Below are 17,851 nucleotides of genomic sequence, written 5' to 3' on the forward strand. Positions count from 1 at the left end.
GACCAAGTGTTCAAGAGGCTAAAGCTGACCCTTCTTTGGCTAACCGGCTCTCGTCCTCCGGAAAGCAAATGGAGAGGACAAAAGCAAACAAGCTCTTGTCGATTTTTTTTTTTCCTCCAAAAGCATTGCTCCCACGGGATTTCGAGTTCCCTCGGATGCAGCCGGGGCGGAGAAGCGTGGTCCCAACAGACCGGCTCCCGGAAACCTAACGGTCAAAGGTCGAACGTAATGACGGCCAGAAAAATGGTTGCCTTCAAGCGACGATGCATGAACCCAGCTCCGCATCCGGGTGCCGCAAGGCCTCCTGAGATGAAGTATTAATTATCCGGTGGGATTAAGAATAGGAGCAGAAATAGATGTCCAGTGACACAAAACAATCCCTGAGTCAGGTGGAGTTCTTTGTCAGGGTATTCGTGGGGCGGCAATGAGATTAAGCTTCTTATTGAACCGCGTTTAGGAACGGGTGAACCCCATTAAGCGTAATCCCATTTTACAGAGTGGGATCCTAAGAATGCGTTTCACCTTTTTATGCTTTATGAAGGAAGTCGCGGGGAGGATGTGAGGCTTTATTTCCATTATCGCAGCACAGGATAGACTGTTTGCTACCCTGTGTACAAGCCAAGCGTTATCAAGGAATGAGGCACTTGGCAAAAGACTTTGTATACGCTACGGTGCACAACCGACTGGAGTGAAGTGTATGGTATGACATAATCGGAGTTAACTGTCGCGATTTGAGTGAATGGTTTTCCGGGATTGTAATCGGGATGAATTTCAACTTTGAAGTTGCATGGCGTCATAAACTCATTTCAACCAACTAGCAACCTGCAGCGAAAACCTTTGCAAATGCAAGCTTTGCAAAGCATGTCCTTGTGTCAAAATAGCAAAGTATTCACTCAAATGGGTGAGTCGGTTTTGGACAAAATCCCTTTTGCTCTTCCTGGTATTTTGCGTCAACAAAAAGGAACTCATCCTTCTTGGCGTTGTATATTAGGAGACTGTTATGTGAGGTGAGGCAGACACTAGGGAGAGATCCTTTTTTTTTTTTTTTTTTTCAATAAACTCCGTTAACTTGCTTCTCTCTGGGTACTCGTAAACATTCTTTAGGACACGTGTCGGAATCAGATGCTTTGTTTTTTTTCATCTTACACGGACAAAGCAAAATTTCCCCAACAGGAGTGAATTGTACCGCGATAAATCATTTTCTGGCGTTGTAATCGTGAGTAGCTTGGTAAGATACGTAAGCGCGTCGGCACCTCGGCGATGGAAATCGGCATCGCCCGTCTTTGTGTTGGTCCAGTGATTGACAGTCCGGGATGTACTCCAGTAGGATAGACTCCGGCGTCCCTGTGACCCCCCCGAACGTGATATAGAAAATGAACGGATGGATGGGAGATGTGCTTCTAATCAATGTGGAGAGCTATAATGCCACCGAATACAAATACCTGTTGTCATGCTGAAGAAAAGACCCCCTAAAGACACACACGTCCGACCGAATCGTTGCTCCCCGGAGACGCCCGCCCGACCGCCGATACCTGCGGTACGAAGAAAAGACGAGACCTTAAATGTGATTCCGACCAGACAATCAATACTCGGACGGGGGTTGCCGTCGCCTGAGTGAAGCGGACGCCAAAATCTCGTTTTGATGTGTCCTCATGCTGTCGGTCGTGGGGTAAACTCGGCGTGAGAGCGGAGTCGCGGCGAGGATGCAGAGGGCAAGAAGTCATCCATTATTCACTAAAAGCGCATCTTCATGCCCTGGATGCACACTGGTGTGGAACAAGGCTCCGGATGAGAGGCAGGCGGGCCTTTGGAGGGATCCTCCGCTGATTTTTAGACAGCGCGCCTTGGACATGCCGAGAGATGGAAGCCATTAATGTGTCACATCCGGGAGGCAGCCGGGGAATGGACCTGACGAAATGATTTCCCGCTTTGATGGGATGAACTTTACCTGACATTAATGCGGATTCATCAGGGCTGGAGACTTTAATGTCTGCCGTGGTTAATTCTAGACTCTCCCTTTGGCCCCATAGGCACCAGTTCGCCCTCGCCCGTCCCATAAATCACATTCGGTCTGGAATCCTCCCTTACATACGATTTCCAGCTGCCCTTTGTTCATTCGTCAAACTAGTCTCGTTGATATGCATCGTTTAAACGAGTGAACCGCCCGTGTCTCATCCCAACGTGGATTTGACATAATTGGAACTCACAGTTTGAATAAATGTGTTATTTCTGCTCACATGACTGTGGGGAAACATCAGATCAAGAACAGTCTCAGACGGCCTGACAGCCCTCTTTAGTTTGAATGCAACTTTGCTGTGGGATTGCGCGAAAACAATCGTCTGTATCGCGTGGAAGAACTTAGTAGGAAATTGCGGTTGCGCTGTTCCGATGCGTACGCTCGTTCGGGTCGCGAGTGGTTTGGAGCCTGTTTTAGAAGACTTTGGATAAGAAACCGAAGCGTCGGCAGCCGATCCGAGGCACGCATGCACAACATTTCACAATCTATTGGCAGCTTATTCCATCTGTGTGTCGCATAACAGCTAAATGCCGCTTCACCGTGTTTGCTTTGAAAGCGCGGTTCCACTAACTGACCCGAGCCTGCAGACCTCAGAGCCGTAGTAAAATGGAAAACGGAGCCTTTCGGGGGTCATTTTTTTTTTTTTTTTTCAGGCGAGCGCTGAACTCCCAAAAGGCCAAACAACCGAGAGCTCTGCCGGTCACTGCCTCCCTCGCCCCCGATTCAAGTGGACCGTAACGATCACAAACCGACAAACGTCTCCAGCAGCAAAACATGAGTACCTTTTGATCTGAAAGCCTACCAAATCCTCATGAGATTAGGTATTTACCGTAAAGAAAAAAAGACACTGCGCACATGCAAATGATTTCTGGGAGTAAAAGTAAATTGCATAATTTTGGGGTTACTGGCGGGGGAATGATACATTTGAACTAGATTATCGCGTCGCCACAAGCGGTTGATGTTTATGAAAGGACGAAGCGATCGGATCGGCGCGAGCGCTCGCTCGCTCGGGAATCTTTGCTTTCCCCGCCTACTATGACCTAACTTTCTTCCTCCTCGTCTTATCCCCCTCAACTTGATCGCCTCAGCAGTCGCATTATACACTCACTAAAGCTAATTATTGCAGTGCCCCCCCCTCCCCCCCACCGTCCCTCCTCATATTCTCCTGTGCGTAAAGATTTCCTTTACTTCCGTTAACTCCCTCCACTCCTTTGCTTTCGTATGTAACGGCAAAATCTAACGAGAAAGCGCAAGCATTTTTTATTTTTGTTTTATTTTTTTTTTTTAGACAAGTCTGCCATCAAGCATCTTTTCGCTAACACTCATTTCTAATTTGTGAGAAGCGCGGCTTGTTGTCAAAGGCAGTCAGGTATATCCGTGGAGATCTAACTTCCCGCCGAAAAAATAAAACAAGGCTGTTTTTCTGTGTTTTTGTGTTTGGGGTGTGACAGCAACATAAATGATGCACACAGCAAAGGATGACAGAAGAGATGTAACAGCATGGCAATGTGTTTGCGTGGATTGCACGGGAGATTAGCCGGGATGCAACTTTTGTTGTGGTTGCAAACTTTTGATGTTGAGCCCATTATTATTTCATGTAAATGCTGATAATCGAGCATTCACACTTGTTACTTAACATGCGTTTTCTCATCATGTGAATGGCTACGCTACTGGAGTGTATTATAGAACTGAGTCAAAAGAATGTTTTTTGTGCAATTTGAGAATGCTGAGAATCAAGCATTCACACATGCCGCCGTGCATCAAAAGAACACTGTTCTTGTTTCACTGTGAGCATGCAGAGTCAAGCATTCACACTGCTATTGTCTGTCAAAATTATATTATGTAAATGCTGAGAGTCAAGCATTCACTCTGCAGTTGAGTTAAAAATGGCACATTTCTTCCCAAGGTGTGAATGCTGTGAATCAGTCGCACGTTGTTGTGCGCCAAAGATGTATTTCCTTGTTTTTTCTTGTGTTTTTTGTGCCTCTGAAACGTCAACTCCTTATGTGTCGTTTTGTTAGTTATATTTCGGGGTTTTCTTGTTATTCATCCTGCCACTAGGGGGCCTACTTGCATCGCATCTTGGGCTTGCTATGGTATGCTGCCATGCGGTGCGAAACATTCATAGTCCCCCTCATCAATTTAACCAGCTCTGTGACAGCAATGATTTCCAGTTAGTCCCGTCTGTCGTTGCGGCGTACTTTCATATCCATACATCACAAACGTCACACGTGCAGCCATGGAGTTTTAATCAAGGTCTAGCTTGGGGGTGTTATTTATTTGTTTGTTTTTTTTCCTTTAAGAGCTGGCTTGGCTGCGAGCCTAAAACAAGGGCGTCCCTGGCGAACGGCAAAATAAGCATTGAAGTCTGAACTTGAAGTAGGACTCCGAGTCGCTCATAAATTGTGATGCCGCCGTTTGGTTTTGTTTGCTCGGTGGAAGCCTGGCGCCTCCTCTCCTCCCTCCTCCTCCCTTTTTCCCCTCCCCTCCCTGGGGTGTGTCTGTGCCTCTCCTCTCCATGCAGCGTGAGTGTGTGTGTGTGTGTGTGTGCGCGTAAATGTGAGCGTGCGCGCCGCCGCCGCTGTTGCCGCCTCCCTCCCTTCCTTCTTTCTGCCTCCCATCTGCATCTGCTGCAGAGCTTAGCCAACACGCATCTCTAACACGCTCCGTCGTCATCATCTTTTTCGTCGTTTTTTTTTTTTTTTTTTTTTTTTTTCCGGACGCCATGGAGACGGGACAATTGCCGGGCGTCACTTTCGGAGTGTTGAGGACGGCGGCTGGGGCGCGCGGGGACGCATCACTGGATTGAGCCAGCTGTCCATCCCTCAGCCTCCAGGAACAGCCGCCGCCGCATCAGAACACCCCCCCCCCATCCTCAACCCCCCCTCTCCTCTTCATCTCCCATTCTGCTGCTTGCGCCACTGTGGGAATGCGGCGGAGGTGAACCAGTCGTAAAGGTGTCTACGAATTCTCGCGCCAGGAGCGGAGCTATTTGCAGAAGAGATCGGCGGGCTGCAGGCGGTCGGACACCCACCAACCAACCTCCCCCCTCGGGGGACCTACGCATCTGTCACTCCGGGAAAGCAAAAGTGCAGCCGGCGGATCAGTTGGATCAGCACCAGCGATATCTTATTTGCACTTCACCTCCATAGTGGATTACTAAAAAAGAAAATAGAAAAAAAAAAAAAAAAAAAAAGGGACAAGTGGGGTGGTGCAAACTTGAACTTGGATGATCGAACTGAACGAGCGAACGAGGGAATGACACTTTTCTTATCTTCAAGCAGGCAAGAGTGGCACGCACATGGATTTACAGCTCTGATCTCCGCCACCTCGCAACGGATCAATACCCAATGTGTTTTTTTTTTGTTTTTTTTTAACGAGGGAGTGAAGCATCTTGGGATTTATCATCGCTTTGTTTGAGATGCCCCCCCAAGCCCCCTTCCTTCCTTCCCTCCATCTCACCTGTGCATAGCCTGTGAGCTTGTGTGTGTTCTTGTGCATGTACGTGTGTGCGCGCGCCTTTGCTCCCTCGTCCGCCAGGGGGAGTGCAGGTCGTGTTGCTCGTGTCTGCATGTGAGTGCTGTGCCAGCGTTTAAGTAGTTCCGCGACTGTGTGAGTGTTGGACGTGCTAGAGTAGTGCTTTTAAGGTGTGTGCATGCATGTGCGCGTATATATAAATCGTTACATTGAGATGTGTATATATAGACTTGCCGTGTATACGTAAGATGTGCCGCTTTCTCTCTCCGCCATCCGTTCCTTCTATACCCCCCTCGATCTTTTGGCAACCTGTTTGACCTCCAAAGCTCCCTGAGAGACCGAAAGCAGGATGAGTGAGCACTCTGGTGCGAGCACTCTGGCAGCTATGACGCTGGAGGAGCCGGGGGCGGAGCAGGCGTCCCCCCGTGCCCCGGGCTCTTTCCGCTGTGGCCCCTGCGCTGTGTGGCCTCGCCAGCAGACCTGGCTGTGCGCCGTGCCCTTGGTAATGGGCTTTGTCGGCCTGGGCCTCAGTCTCATGCTGCTCAAATGGATCGTGGTGGGATCAGTCCAAGACTATGTCCCCACAGACCTAGTGGATCCCAAAGGTAGCATGGGACAGGACCCAATATTCCTCTCCAAACCAAGTGCCATACCCAAGGGGCCAGACGTTTCCATCGCCACCACATCCGCCGCCTCTACCACCGCAATGGTTTCCACGACAACGCCGCTAGCCGCCGACGGGACCGCCCCGGCGCCGAGAACTCGATCGGGTCCGCCGGCGAACCACTCTGCCAACGGTAGCGCCGGCGGCGGCGAAGGCAACAGAGCGCCGCACCTCCACAACCGCGTTGGCACTCGTGTCGGTGGGACCGCGGTGACCGCGTCCACCACCCGCGCCCCCCGACTCACGCCGCCCCCCAGCGGGAAGGATGTGACCCCTCGCAGCACGGTCAGGAAAGGAAACGGCGTCGTCGGTGGGCGCAACGGAGCCGGCCACTCAAAGCCGGGACAGAACCCCTCCGCAACCGGGGCCACCACAACCTCCAGCACTACCACCACCACTGTGAGGATCACCACGAAGGTCCAGACGACCACCTCTCAGCCACACGCCCCCCCAGTGAAGCCCACGCCTCGCTGGACCCACGGGCGCCAAGGAAAGGCTTCGGCGACTCGGCCGCACCATCGCTTCCGAACTCGTGAGTTACTGGTTTTACAGAATGGCTGTGTTAAGGGCCTGTCTCACTGGTCTGGACTAGGCGACTCGGGTCTCTGTGATGTCTTCCAGAGACTAGCCAGGGCGTCGCGGTAAATTCAAAGATATTCAGTATTTTTTCAGACACCTCTTGGATATTTTGCCGAGTCTCCAGCAGATCTAGGAAATGTCACGGAGGCGTCGTTGCGACGTCTCGTCCAGTGAGAGGCCCTTTACCTCCAATTCCACATGGTTGCTTCAGACAATACTGGGCCTTGATAGCAGTGGGCTGATAATGGAAAAACTACTAGTAATCACAGGAGTGAACTGGATTAAATATGACTGGTCTGAGAATGTAAAGCATTGCGTTTATTAACCTCCTGGGAAGTGGATACTGGACAGATTAACATTAATTGTATTCATTAGCCCAAACTGATATCAGGGGATATCCTCTGGGTTTTCACCCCTCTAGTCTTTATCTTTCACTTATGCATTAATCCGATAAACATCTTACCTCCGGAAGATTTCCTTTGCTCCCTGGCACGCCGTAGAACCGATTTTGTCGGCATACGTTCTGTGATCAAGGGAGGCCTGTTTGTGGATTCAGGTAACCAGTGAGGGGAAAGGGGAGCCCTGACCTCTGACCTTGGACGAATCAGATGTACCGTAGTGAGGCCGACTCGCATCCCATTTTGACGAGAGGCTGAGGACGTCATAGGTGAGACGATGATTGTTGAGAGGGGGTAGGAAACGGATATATGGATGAGATTAAGGTTGCGAAGGATGAGTGGGAAGAAAGAAATGAAAACGAGGTGAAAGAGGAAAAGCAAAGACAAGGGGGAGAACAGGAGACTGCGCTAAGTAATGGCAGATGCAGGGAACTAAGTGATGCAAAGGCCGGAGGGGGAGTAGAAGATTTCAAAGTGAGGGGGCTGCAAATTTTGCATATTTAGCACTATGCAAAGACAGACGGCTTCCATATGATTAATTTCACTCTGGTGTATGCGAGGTGCAGATTGGATGAAGATGGACTCATTCTGACATGTTTTTCCTTCTCAGGTTTCAGCAAACTGTTGACCTGAGCTGCTTTTCGATTGAATTCCTTGCTTTTCCCCAAGCTTCCATTTACCTACATGGTCTTCTTTTACCCATCGGTTAAATGTGTTCATGGCATCAATTGCACATGTGAGTGGTTCTTCCACATACAGTCGTGCCCTGTTTGGTTTCTTTGCTATAGTCAAATTTCTTGATAGTGTCACGTGTTGCGGGCTGGACAGTCTTGTGCATCGTGAACAGACTGTGTCCTTCACAGTATTCTGGCCTCTGTTTATAGTAGTTCAATTTTGGCACTGGGTCCTTTTTATAGCCAGTCAAGTAGTAAAGACGTAATCACCAGCGCCTCTTCTGACTGCATCCAAGTAGGACACTCCATGTGGCCTCAGGCACTGCAACAATCAGTTGTCCACATAATTGAGAGTATTCTGAACAGTCAATCACCATCTCCGCTTTCGATACCAAATTGAATTAGATGAACAATCAAAACCAAAATGGCGGGCCACCAACCACTTAGGTAGGCTAATTGATTTCCATCCTGCCATCCATCTCTTTGCTACGCCACTTCTCTTCATTAGGGTTTCAAGTAAGATGGAGCTTACTGACTTTGGGCAAGAGGCGGGACGCACCCTGGCCTGGTCGCCAAGGAAATTACACATACAGACAAATGATTATTTATACACACATTGACGTGTGATGAACCAACGTGTGAGTTTGAAAGTTGGAGTATGCGGTGAAAAACTACGCAAATTCGGGGAGAACTGTAAGACAGATGTGCTCGCCAGTCGTCCGCCGTGCTGCCCCATTGATTTGCATTCATTCATAGTTGAAATGTAACGCAACTGTTCCAAAATATCGCCATTTGCCAGTGCGAGATGCATCTGTGTCTGCCATATAGCGACCGGATGAGTAATGAAATTCTCCTTCACGACAGTAGGTGGTGCAATAATGATCTTAGAAATAAAGTACACTTGCGTGAAAAGGGCAGTGACGAGACGGTAATGGTAGCATGTTTGACAATCGCATAACTAAACGCAGGGACTAAATTGCCCGACGGTTCAAAAACGGAGATTCATGAATATTGATTTCCGCTACTCTGTCATTTATAAAGTAGACAGAAGAGACAAATATGCTCTTGATGCAGTCTTGACTGCGAATGTAAGACCGGAGTGGTGAGCATCAACGCACACCATACAATTGCCATTGAAGGTTTGAACAAACATTGTGGAGCTGCCTTTTGTGCACTTTTCGCTCAAGGTTGCAAAATCCATCAAGCCTTCCAACTATGCAAACACTATTGACAGCGGTCTGCCGGCTTTATGACCCAACTGTGGCAAAACAAACCCCCCTCCGGTTTCATTGCAACATATAGTGGCAAGAATGACTTTCTTGAAGCATTTGCTTGCTTTGCAGGGCATGTCGGCGATGTCAGAGCAGCGTTGTATGATGCATTAGCCATAATGATATTTCCCCCATTGGAAGCACGGTGGTTCAATATGTGCCACAAAGTGGGTGTGTTTGGAGTTAATCTCTTTAGCTGAGGGGTTCTACACTCTAATGCCGTCGATGCTCACGGTCCGGGATGCCTTGCGTGAATGATGATGACTTGGGGCTAATCGTTCCTTGAACGAGTCGAGCTCAACTGCAGGAATCGGGTTAAATAAGGTGGTTCAACGTCACTTCCTGACTTGAACTTGACTTCACTTGGTTTCATGTGTGCCAACAGATGTTGCTTCTGAAAATCCAGCAAAAGGATATTTGCACAGACTATCAAAGCGATAAAAAAAAAAAAATGCTCCGTTTATGCCGCAAAGCCTTTTAAATTCTCATTTTCTAGGCGGTTAGAGGCACGTTTTCAGCAATAATCTTCCAACGTGTATGATGTGTTGAGAAAGAATCTTAATCACCTTCCCGAATGCATGATTTCAAACCGCGCACGCTCATATCGACGCCATTTGTTTTGAAATGTACTCCAGAGCTTCGGATGGACTTGACGAGTTTTAGCGCTGAGGCATTTCCCCTCGGATAACCTTTCTAGCAAAGTATTTGCCACAGTTTCTTTTCTTTTTAAAAAAGAAACAGTCCTTCCATCCTTTCCAGAAGCCAACCTCCTAATTTCTTTGATAAATCAGCCTCCTTTTCAAGCGCGGCTGTATTAGCTCGCTGAAATATCTTGTACTTATGTGCAACGCGGTGTGTTTAAAATGTAATAACACAACAGAATAAAAGGTCTGGGCTAGTGATGAAACGCTGTGCAAAGCGCGGCACCAGGTGCCTTTTTTTTTCCCTCCCCCTGAATCCGCAGCCAATTGATCTGCTATATTGTTAAGTTGTGGAATAATGCACTTAGGCTTGCGTGTACAAGAAGGCTTATTATCAGATTCTCCTGCTAAACCCACTGCAAAAGCTCTAAATAAATGTCACTCCAACGGTGGTGTCATTTTCAACCATCTATTCTGTGATAATCTCCTCCTCCGTATATTTTTGCTCCTTGTGGTGTCCCATTTCCTTTTATTCTTGCTGTCATGAGCGCATGGCAGAACTGGCACACTTGTGAACATAGACTAGCACGGGAATGTGTGAGCGTGTGTACAAATAGTCCATCATCTGTTTTTTTTTTTTTTTGCGTCTGCTATTGAGCTTATTACATGCCTCACACTCTCAAGTCTCTTGCCGCAACCCGTATTGGCTGCTAGGCGGGAATATAAGAGGAGCCCGAAGCTCTGCTCGACGAGCGCTACTCGGGAGCAACCATCGGGTGTGTGGAGGCGTGTTGGCCCGTTGCCCGTTTCGCTCTAATCACTGACTATGATGCCGCACGGCATCCTCGTGTTTGTGGAAGTTGCCCTTTAATCAGGTCAACTGATGCGCCCTCAAATCGGTCATTATCTTCAAACAAAGCTCCCTTTTCTATTGAGTTGCAAGCCTGGGCTTGCCTGTTATAGCTGCGACGCCCGCAACCCGACCCCGGATAAGTGGAAGTAAATGGATGGATGAATGGACAACTCACCTTTATGCTTCGTGCCCGTAATGTTTTGTCTATATTGATATGCATTGACTTCTAATTGCAATTCCCGTTGATTCGCTATCGACCAATTCAGTGATTATATAGACTGTAGACATTATAGCAGTGGCGAGTCGCATTTGCTACCTTCAGTGGAGACTTACCCAACAGTCCCATTCCTAATGTAGTTTAAGTTAGATTCTGAAGGCCTCGGGCATCTTGGATTGACGTAGCAACGCTACCACTGCAATTGGTGTCCCAATAAGAGAGTACAGCTAAGACCATAATTATTCATACGTCGTTAAGCGAAAGACAAAGCAACATTTCGATTTGTTGAACATCTTAAAGAATTGGTGGTCATGTTTTAAAGCCGATTGCCACTAGGGTATGGTACCTTCAAAGTACGGCTTTTATACTCGATCTAGAGGTTGTGGCGCAGTTTGCAGTAACAACATCATTCAACATAAAGACTTTGATCAGCTCCATCAGCGCAGCGTTGGCTTCGGTAAGCCATTTGCCCCTGCAAATTCCATTCCGTCCCGAAAATAACATCGAGCAGGCAGAGTTGCGACTGGCACTGATTGGATCGGGCACACTCAGGATAAGCTGATGCCAGAGTGAGCGAGCTATCTGAATAGGTAACAAAATTATATTTGAGTTTGAATGAGCAGCTCAAATCGCAAGTCAAAAGTCAACCAGTTATTGGGCCTCTGCAGTCTACCAGATTGGAATAAAAGAATGATGAGTGACACGGGTTGCTGTTAAAAAAAAAAAAAAAAAAAAAAGAACAGAAGCCAGACATGCAAGCCCTTGATTTTTTTTTTTTTTCTTTTTCATTTTTTTCCCCCCCGACTATACATAAAGCCTCGCACAAAGTCCTGGAACCAGTGGAGCATGTAAGGGGGATTAAAAACAAAGATAGAAATCCAGTTCGCCGCTCGTCTCTCTCTCACTCTCCCAGGAGGTCAGATTTGCCAGGGTGCCTCTGAGGTCCTGTAACAACCCCTCCCCTACCACCACCATGCATTCACCCATCTGGGATAGTTTGTTGGGATGCTTCTTCGCTCCTCCGCGCACCTAAATGTATCCCCGTAGTTGAGAAGAAGGTACTTTGGCACTACTTTTTCTTGCATCGAGCTTAGTTACTAAGAAACTTTAAGCCTTGCCTTTACTGCTGTCTTTTAGATAGAGAGCTGCTGCCTTTGTAGTTACAAAGTGATTTTCTAAGCCTCCAAAAGTGTGGCTCACGCCGCTCACTTGAAAGTGGAGGCTTGATTATCTAATAAGGGATTATATCAGTATCAGCAAAAGTGTAAATATGTTTGGACAACGCAACAGGAATTACTCATACCCTAGCACTGCTTGGAGGAGGCGCCGCAAAAAAAACCAAACAATGCCCGTGGACATGCTACACTGTGCCCTTGTAATTCTTTTGACACTGCGTGCCAGCCGGAGATCTTTGGCTTCCCGATCATCAACATGTTAAATATCCTCAAAGTAATTTGCATAAAGATCACATGGTTAAAATATGCAAGCATACATTCGCCCCTTGCAAATGAATGAATGCGGCACAAGAGTCCACTCTGTTGGCCTCGGATGTCTTAGCTAGCGGAGACACTTGACACTGATGGGCACCAATTACAAAGCAGAATGCATCAGTGTATTCGGCGGTGCAAGCCTGCAGACAAATTATCCCGGACTGACAGGCCGAGCGAATATGTGGAATTTTGTGGAAATTGATCCCAGTGCCCTTTCCGTTGCAAGTGCCGAGCACGGCCCACTGACTCTCAGCGAATCAATAAAGTAGAAAGAGGAGGGCGGGAGGCAGCAGGCCTCGGAGTAATGAGAGCGGAGCTTAAAGAGACAAACAAAGATTGTGTTTTGGAATGCAGAGATGGTCCGAAAATGAAGTTAATGGGGGCAGTGGACTGTCAAAACAACGGCAGCAATAAAGATTCAGCTGTAAAGTCATTAAGTATCGAGATATCAGAGCTTCTCTCAGGACAATGGTCTACCGGCTCTATTTTTAGCCCTTTCTTTTTATGCAGATTGCCCTCCAGGTAGCACTCGGTTCACTTCTATTCTGCCACCGGTGTCAGCATGATGTATCCGTCAAATAAGTGAATGAGCCGGATATGTAAATCAGATTGTCAGCCTATTAGAGTCTCGGACTGTCCATTCAGTGGGACAGAACACTGCGTTAGGTAAGGAGTAGTTCATCCGGTATCACAATGCGGAGGTTTCATTTGGAGGACAGTGTGACCTTCATGTGCGAGCCCTGAGGAAGTAGGTGTCGGAATTCTCCGCCGTCAGTCCGGGCAGCTTTTTAAGTAGCTGCCCGGACCGGCGGCGGAGAATTCCGATGGCGTGATCAAGCCGGGGCCGGTCTGGAGTCTACAATTTATGGTTGTGTCGGATCCATACAGGGCGGCGGTACAATCTTGCCGTGATCCTGAAGGGAATTGAACATGTGAAGAAAAATGGGGTTGGTCTCCATTTGAGGTTTATGAAAGGTTTCATTGATCAGTCGATAAAAACCGTGACTTTATGTCTGTGCTTTGTGCGGTGGAGTGAAAAACCAAACAGTTGGAAGGAAGCATACAGTAGTCCAAACTGTCTTGCTTAGATGAGGAATCAAGATTACAAAGGGGTTTGGTATGGCCCATGAGACAAGACAGGAGGATTCCTTGTAGGATTATGGGCAACCTTAGAGTCAATGTGGCGCGGCCTTGACATTTGAATGGAAACCCCGAACGACACAATGGTTTGTGGGGGGGGGGCGAAAAAAACTCATGTCCTGGAAGGGAATGGAGATAAGTGACATGCATGACAAATAGTCATTGTGAGCCAATCTCTCCAAGCAGCTATCAGCACAAGAGCATTCTGTCTGCATCCTCAAGTATGGAACATATGGGGGTGGAAGATAATCAAATTCAAGTCGATGCATCAGTGGTATATGTGCATGTATACCCTGATGTGGATATGCATATTTTTGTCATCATTACATTTAGGGATGGGAATTTTATTTTTTTGATTCCTAGGAACAATTTCTCTGCATGTCTGATGATTCCACTTAGCGATTCCTCTTAGATTAAAAAAAAAAAAAAAAAAAAAGTACCAGCGCTTAGACCAGTGCTCAGGCACTGGCGAGGCCACTTAAAGCGACTCGTTGTCCGCCATGATTGGGTTCTCCAGGGAGGCTCACCTGACCCCCTCTGAAGTTTACAAAGCAATTAAGCAAGGTTTCGGCCCCTTCTTTGACACGTAATGCACATAGTGCTGATTCTGACTATGAAAAGTACCTCTTCACTAAAGGTCAAGGCCAAGTCCAAAAGGGTCATTAATGCAATCACAAATTCCAACAATGGTTGGTTGGGTTACGAACGAAAAAGCACCCTCTTGAAATCGGCTTCCAGTATACATCCTGTGGGCGGTTCGATACTCTGCCGTGGTCGCATGACACTGCGGCACTTGACTGGCAGTGCACCAAGTCTTCCTGTACAAATGAGAAACTTGATCCCTCGTTGTGTACCAGTACCTCTTGCGGTTTAATTGGCTGACCTTAACCTCAGCAATGACCCTGACATTAACCTTAGCAACTAAAGTTTCCAGTGTACACGCGGGGGCTCCTCCCTTGGGAATACGGCCCCTTCTTCCCTCCCTCTCTGTATGTCTTCACTCTTATCCCACAGAGTAAATGTAACTTAAGTCCTCAAGTGTTGGTGTAAGTACACATCGAGGCTATCCGCTCCAAATCACGGTACGTCGTGTAGACAAACGGTCCGACTGGGAAGTGACAAAAGCACGCTGGGATCCGGCGAGGAGTCGTGTGAGGTACACGGCCTTGGTGGTCGTGCTGGAGGTTTAAATATTAATGTACAGAAAGGGAAACGTGGAATGTGTACTGCAGGAAGCATGAATAATTGATGGCGTGTCCCATTTGTGAAGTGCAGGAGATGTCCCATGCACGGGTTGGGCGTGGGGGCGGGGGCCTAATGGCCAGAACACGCTGTAGGATGTTAGAGTACATGGTCGGCTAAATTTTCAAGTGCCACTTTGAGCTTTTTCATCCTTAAATATCCCAACAGAGAGTGTTTTTTAGTAAAAACCCGTGTGTCTAAGGAAATGAAGAAACTGAGTTCATCTATTGATTGGCAATCTTTGCTCACAGTCAGACTGTTCCGGGCCCCTCGGTGTGGAATTGAAATGTTCTACCCCAATTACAATATTGTGTATCATCCAGTGTACTGTCTTAATATACTTTCACGACATACGGGATATGGCATGTGCCTCATTTCATTCAATGCTTTTTCGAAAGCGTTGCCTCCATATTTGCTTGCTTGTTAAGCACAAATCCTCTCTCGATAATTCACTTAGTCAGGAAATCATTGACTTATTCATTCATTCGCGTGCACAGGCGGAAGCAGCCACTGGCTTGTATCACAAGGGGCGGCGCGCCGAAATAAAGTCGTGTACGCGGCTGTGGCCGAGAATTATACGCCATTAAATATGATCTGAGACCGTTGGACCCCCCCACCATATTAAATCAGGGACCCAGTGGACCCAGATGCCTGTGTTATCAGTATGTAATAACACAGTGGAGGAATTGGGAGATGACTGAGGGGGATGTGGGGTGCTTAGGGGTTTTTTTTTTTTTTTTTTTTTTTGGACCCCCAAAAAATGTATCTTCTATTGGGAATCCCATAATAAGAATTTAACATAACATTTCTAATTCATTTAAAAATAATTGCCATGTCAACCGCATGCACGACGGTGCTAAAAAAAATAATAATACAAAATTAGAATGTGCAACTGTACGCCGTTGTTTCATTCCACACAGGAAGCCCAGAACCTCAAACCTCAAATAGAACTTCTCTTTCCGCAAACCTTACGGAAAGTCATTGACGTCAGAGCGTCACCGCGAGGAATTGCGCAGCATGTGGAACGCAATCGGCGGCTCGCCCGGCTTCGCACCTAGCATCTGGGTACATGACGAGCCTGCGGGGGGGGGGGGGACGTGTGGATTGCGGAGGCCGCGGCCGTCTGATTGATTCATCGCAATGCGCCGCCTGCTGCCACCTCCGCCGACGGGAAGTGTGCCATTGTGCCCCGGCCGAGATGTGGAAATGAAGGTCACTTCTCAAGCGGCATGCCACTCTACTTCGTAGTTTACCCCCGCCCTCCCCCTCCCCCTTTTTTTCCCGCTAGTGATGGGAGTGAGTGAACATTGCGAATTTAAACACGCCCAATGATCAACCTATAACATACACTGCAATTCATGAACTCCGCTAGCTTAATGTTGACATAGAACAGGAAACACCTTAGACAGGCTAACAGCAATTAGCACAGATGTTACGTGTTTGCGGATAGCGGAGGTTCAAAGTGATACGCCGGCTCATAAAACACCAGCTAGCATCAGCAGCTAATGTAAGCCGTCCACCCCACTGCTAGTAGAAATCCTTTTGATACCTTGTGGTTTATTTTTATTGTAGTGATTTTTTTTTTTTTTTGACGTAAAGTTCAAGCTAACCTTTGATGAACAGCAAGGCGAGGAACGGGAGCGACGGGTTCCTCTCATGATACTTTCTTGGGGGCGGCGCACAGCTTGGCCCGTGGGGGTAATCCACGCGTGGTAAAAACCTGATCCACCGGGATAATGTTAACTCCCTCCCGAAGATAACAAGACAAAAGCCCTTTGCTGTAGCGCTCACTCCGCACTCACGCAGCGCCTTTCATATTCGCCTCTAATCTGCCATCTTACATGACTCGCCGGCCAGTGGATTTGTTGCTGGAGATTGCTGATTAACATAAACACGCGCGCGCACGAATGTTATCGGAAAAGATGGCGGACGCAAACGGCCTTTCGTTTCAAGTAGCTCCTCTGTTTGATTAAACATTTGGTTGGGAAATGTACATTACAGAACAGAGCCCGGAGGGGCACTGTAGGAAGACGACAACATATAACGTCCTGTTTCCGACGTGGAGGCTGCCTTTTATGGGAGTGTGATTTTATAATGTAATATATTTGATGATGCTACGTGTGGGGAGAGCGAGGGGCCGTTCCGGCTGAGGAGCTGCAGTTATTTTTGTCTGTTCTATAGAGGAAGAATATGATTTGTTGCACAAGAGCCATCTCAAAGTGATTTAAGGGGACGGTTATAATTCATACGTCCGCAATCGTTTCACTTCGGAATGTTCAATGTTTCGTGGTTAAAGTTAAGGTCCCTCTGCCATAATAAGAAACAGTCCACTTAAGTTCATCCGGTTGCTCCTGCAGAAATTCGCACAGAAACGCATCGTGAATATCACTCCTCCGTTCCACCCCTCCCTCCACTTTTGTGCACAGTTCAACCGTGGCTTAACCCATTGGACGCTGTTCAAACAATACCCAGACTTATAGCCAGCGCGGAACATTACAGTGTCCTCTGATTTAATCATACCTAGCGTTTTTTTTTTTTTTTTATGACTCACGGCGCTCCTGCTTCTATGATTACCCGTTGCCAGTTGATTGAACAGGCGTGAGCGTCGTGTTACTGCACACGGCCCCGCTGTGCCAATTGGTTGAAGGTAAGAAAAACGGCAGTCAATCAAGTTTGGATCAAAACACCCGAGCCTATGTGCAGACGTACGATGGATCAAAAAAATTGGGTTTATGTTCAAAAGTGGCTCAAACCAAACGGTCGGATCCGCTTTATGAGGCGCAGAGGTGGCAAGAGTACTCAAATAGAACTCCTTTTAAAGAGAATTTTCCAAAGGCGGTCCAATAATAATAATAGTCAAGTTTACTGCAGATAAAAGCATGGATAAGCTCCTCCTGGTCCGCTTGGAGCGTGTAACCCTTCAGTTCTGGATGTGTTTTTCACCTGGTAAAAGTACCCACCTCCGAGTACAGTAACCGAGTATTCACACAACTGAGGAGCAGGGGAGAGCATTCGTCGCATTTGCAACCCCGTCTTGGTGGTTTATGTATTCAATGTTCTCCCCGAACATCCTCCCGGAAAAAAAATCCCACGAGCATCAGAAGATGCGTGCCACATTGAATCATTGATAGGACATCCCCAACAACAGCCATTAAACCCCCGTCGCGTGCAGCCGGCAAGGAATGCGA

The 17,851-nt window shown here is 47.6% G+C and overlaps 1 protein-coding gene and 1 long non-coding RNA gene across 3 annotated transcripts in view; both read left to right on the top strand.

Annotated features, from left to right (window-relative positions):
• Positions 1–2,804, top strand: part of LOC147128904 (uncharacterized) — a 53,300-nt gene extending 50,496 nt beyond the window's left edge. Inside the window, exon 4 of the long non-coding RNA XR_015082603.1 lies at positions 2,671–2,804. This is a non-coding gene — a long non-coding RNA (uncharacterized LOC147128904). The remainder of the gene's footprint in view (positions 1–2,670) is intronic.
• A 1,894-nt stretch (positions 2,805–4,698) lies between these two features.
• Positions 4,699–17,851, top strand: part of nrg3b (neuregulin 3b) — a 148,279-nt gene continuing 135,126 nt past the window's right edge. Inside the window, exon 1 of one of the 2 annotated variants that reach the window (XM_086016909.1) lies at positions 4,699–6,690. In XM_086016909.1, coding sequence (XP_085873035.1) covers positions 5,844–6,690 — 847 coding nt within the window. In that variant the 5' untranslated portion in view covers positions 4,699–5,843. The remainder of the gene's footprint in view (positions 6,691–17,851) is intronic. The other variant, XM_086016907.1, reaches the window with a different exon arrangement.

The sequence above is a fragment of the Filicampus tigris genome, chromosome 19 (assembly GCF_054856515.1).
Source record: "Filicampus tigris isolate MCC_2025a chromosome 19, RoL_Ftig_1.0, whole genome shotgun sequence".
Classification (NCBI taxonomy): domain Eukaryota; kingdom Metazoa; phylum Chordata; class Actinopteri; order Syngnathiformes; family Syngnathidae; genus Filicampus; species Filicampus tigris.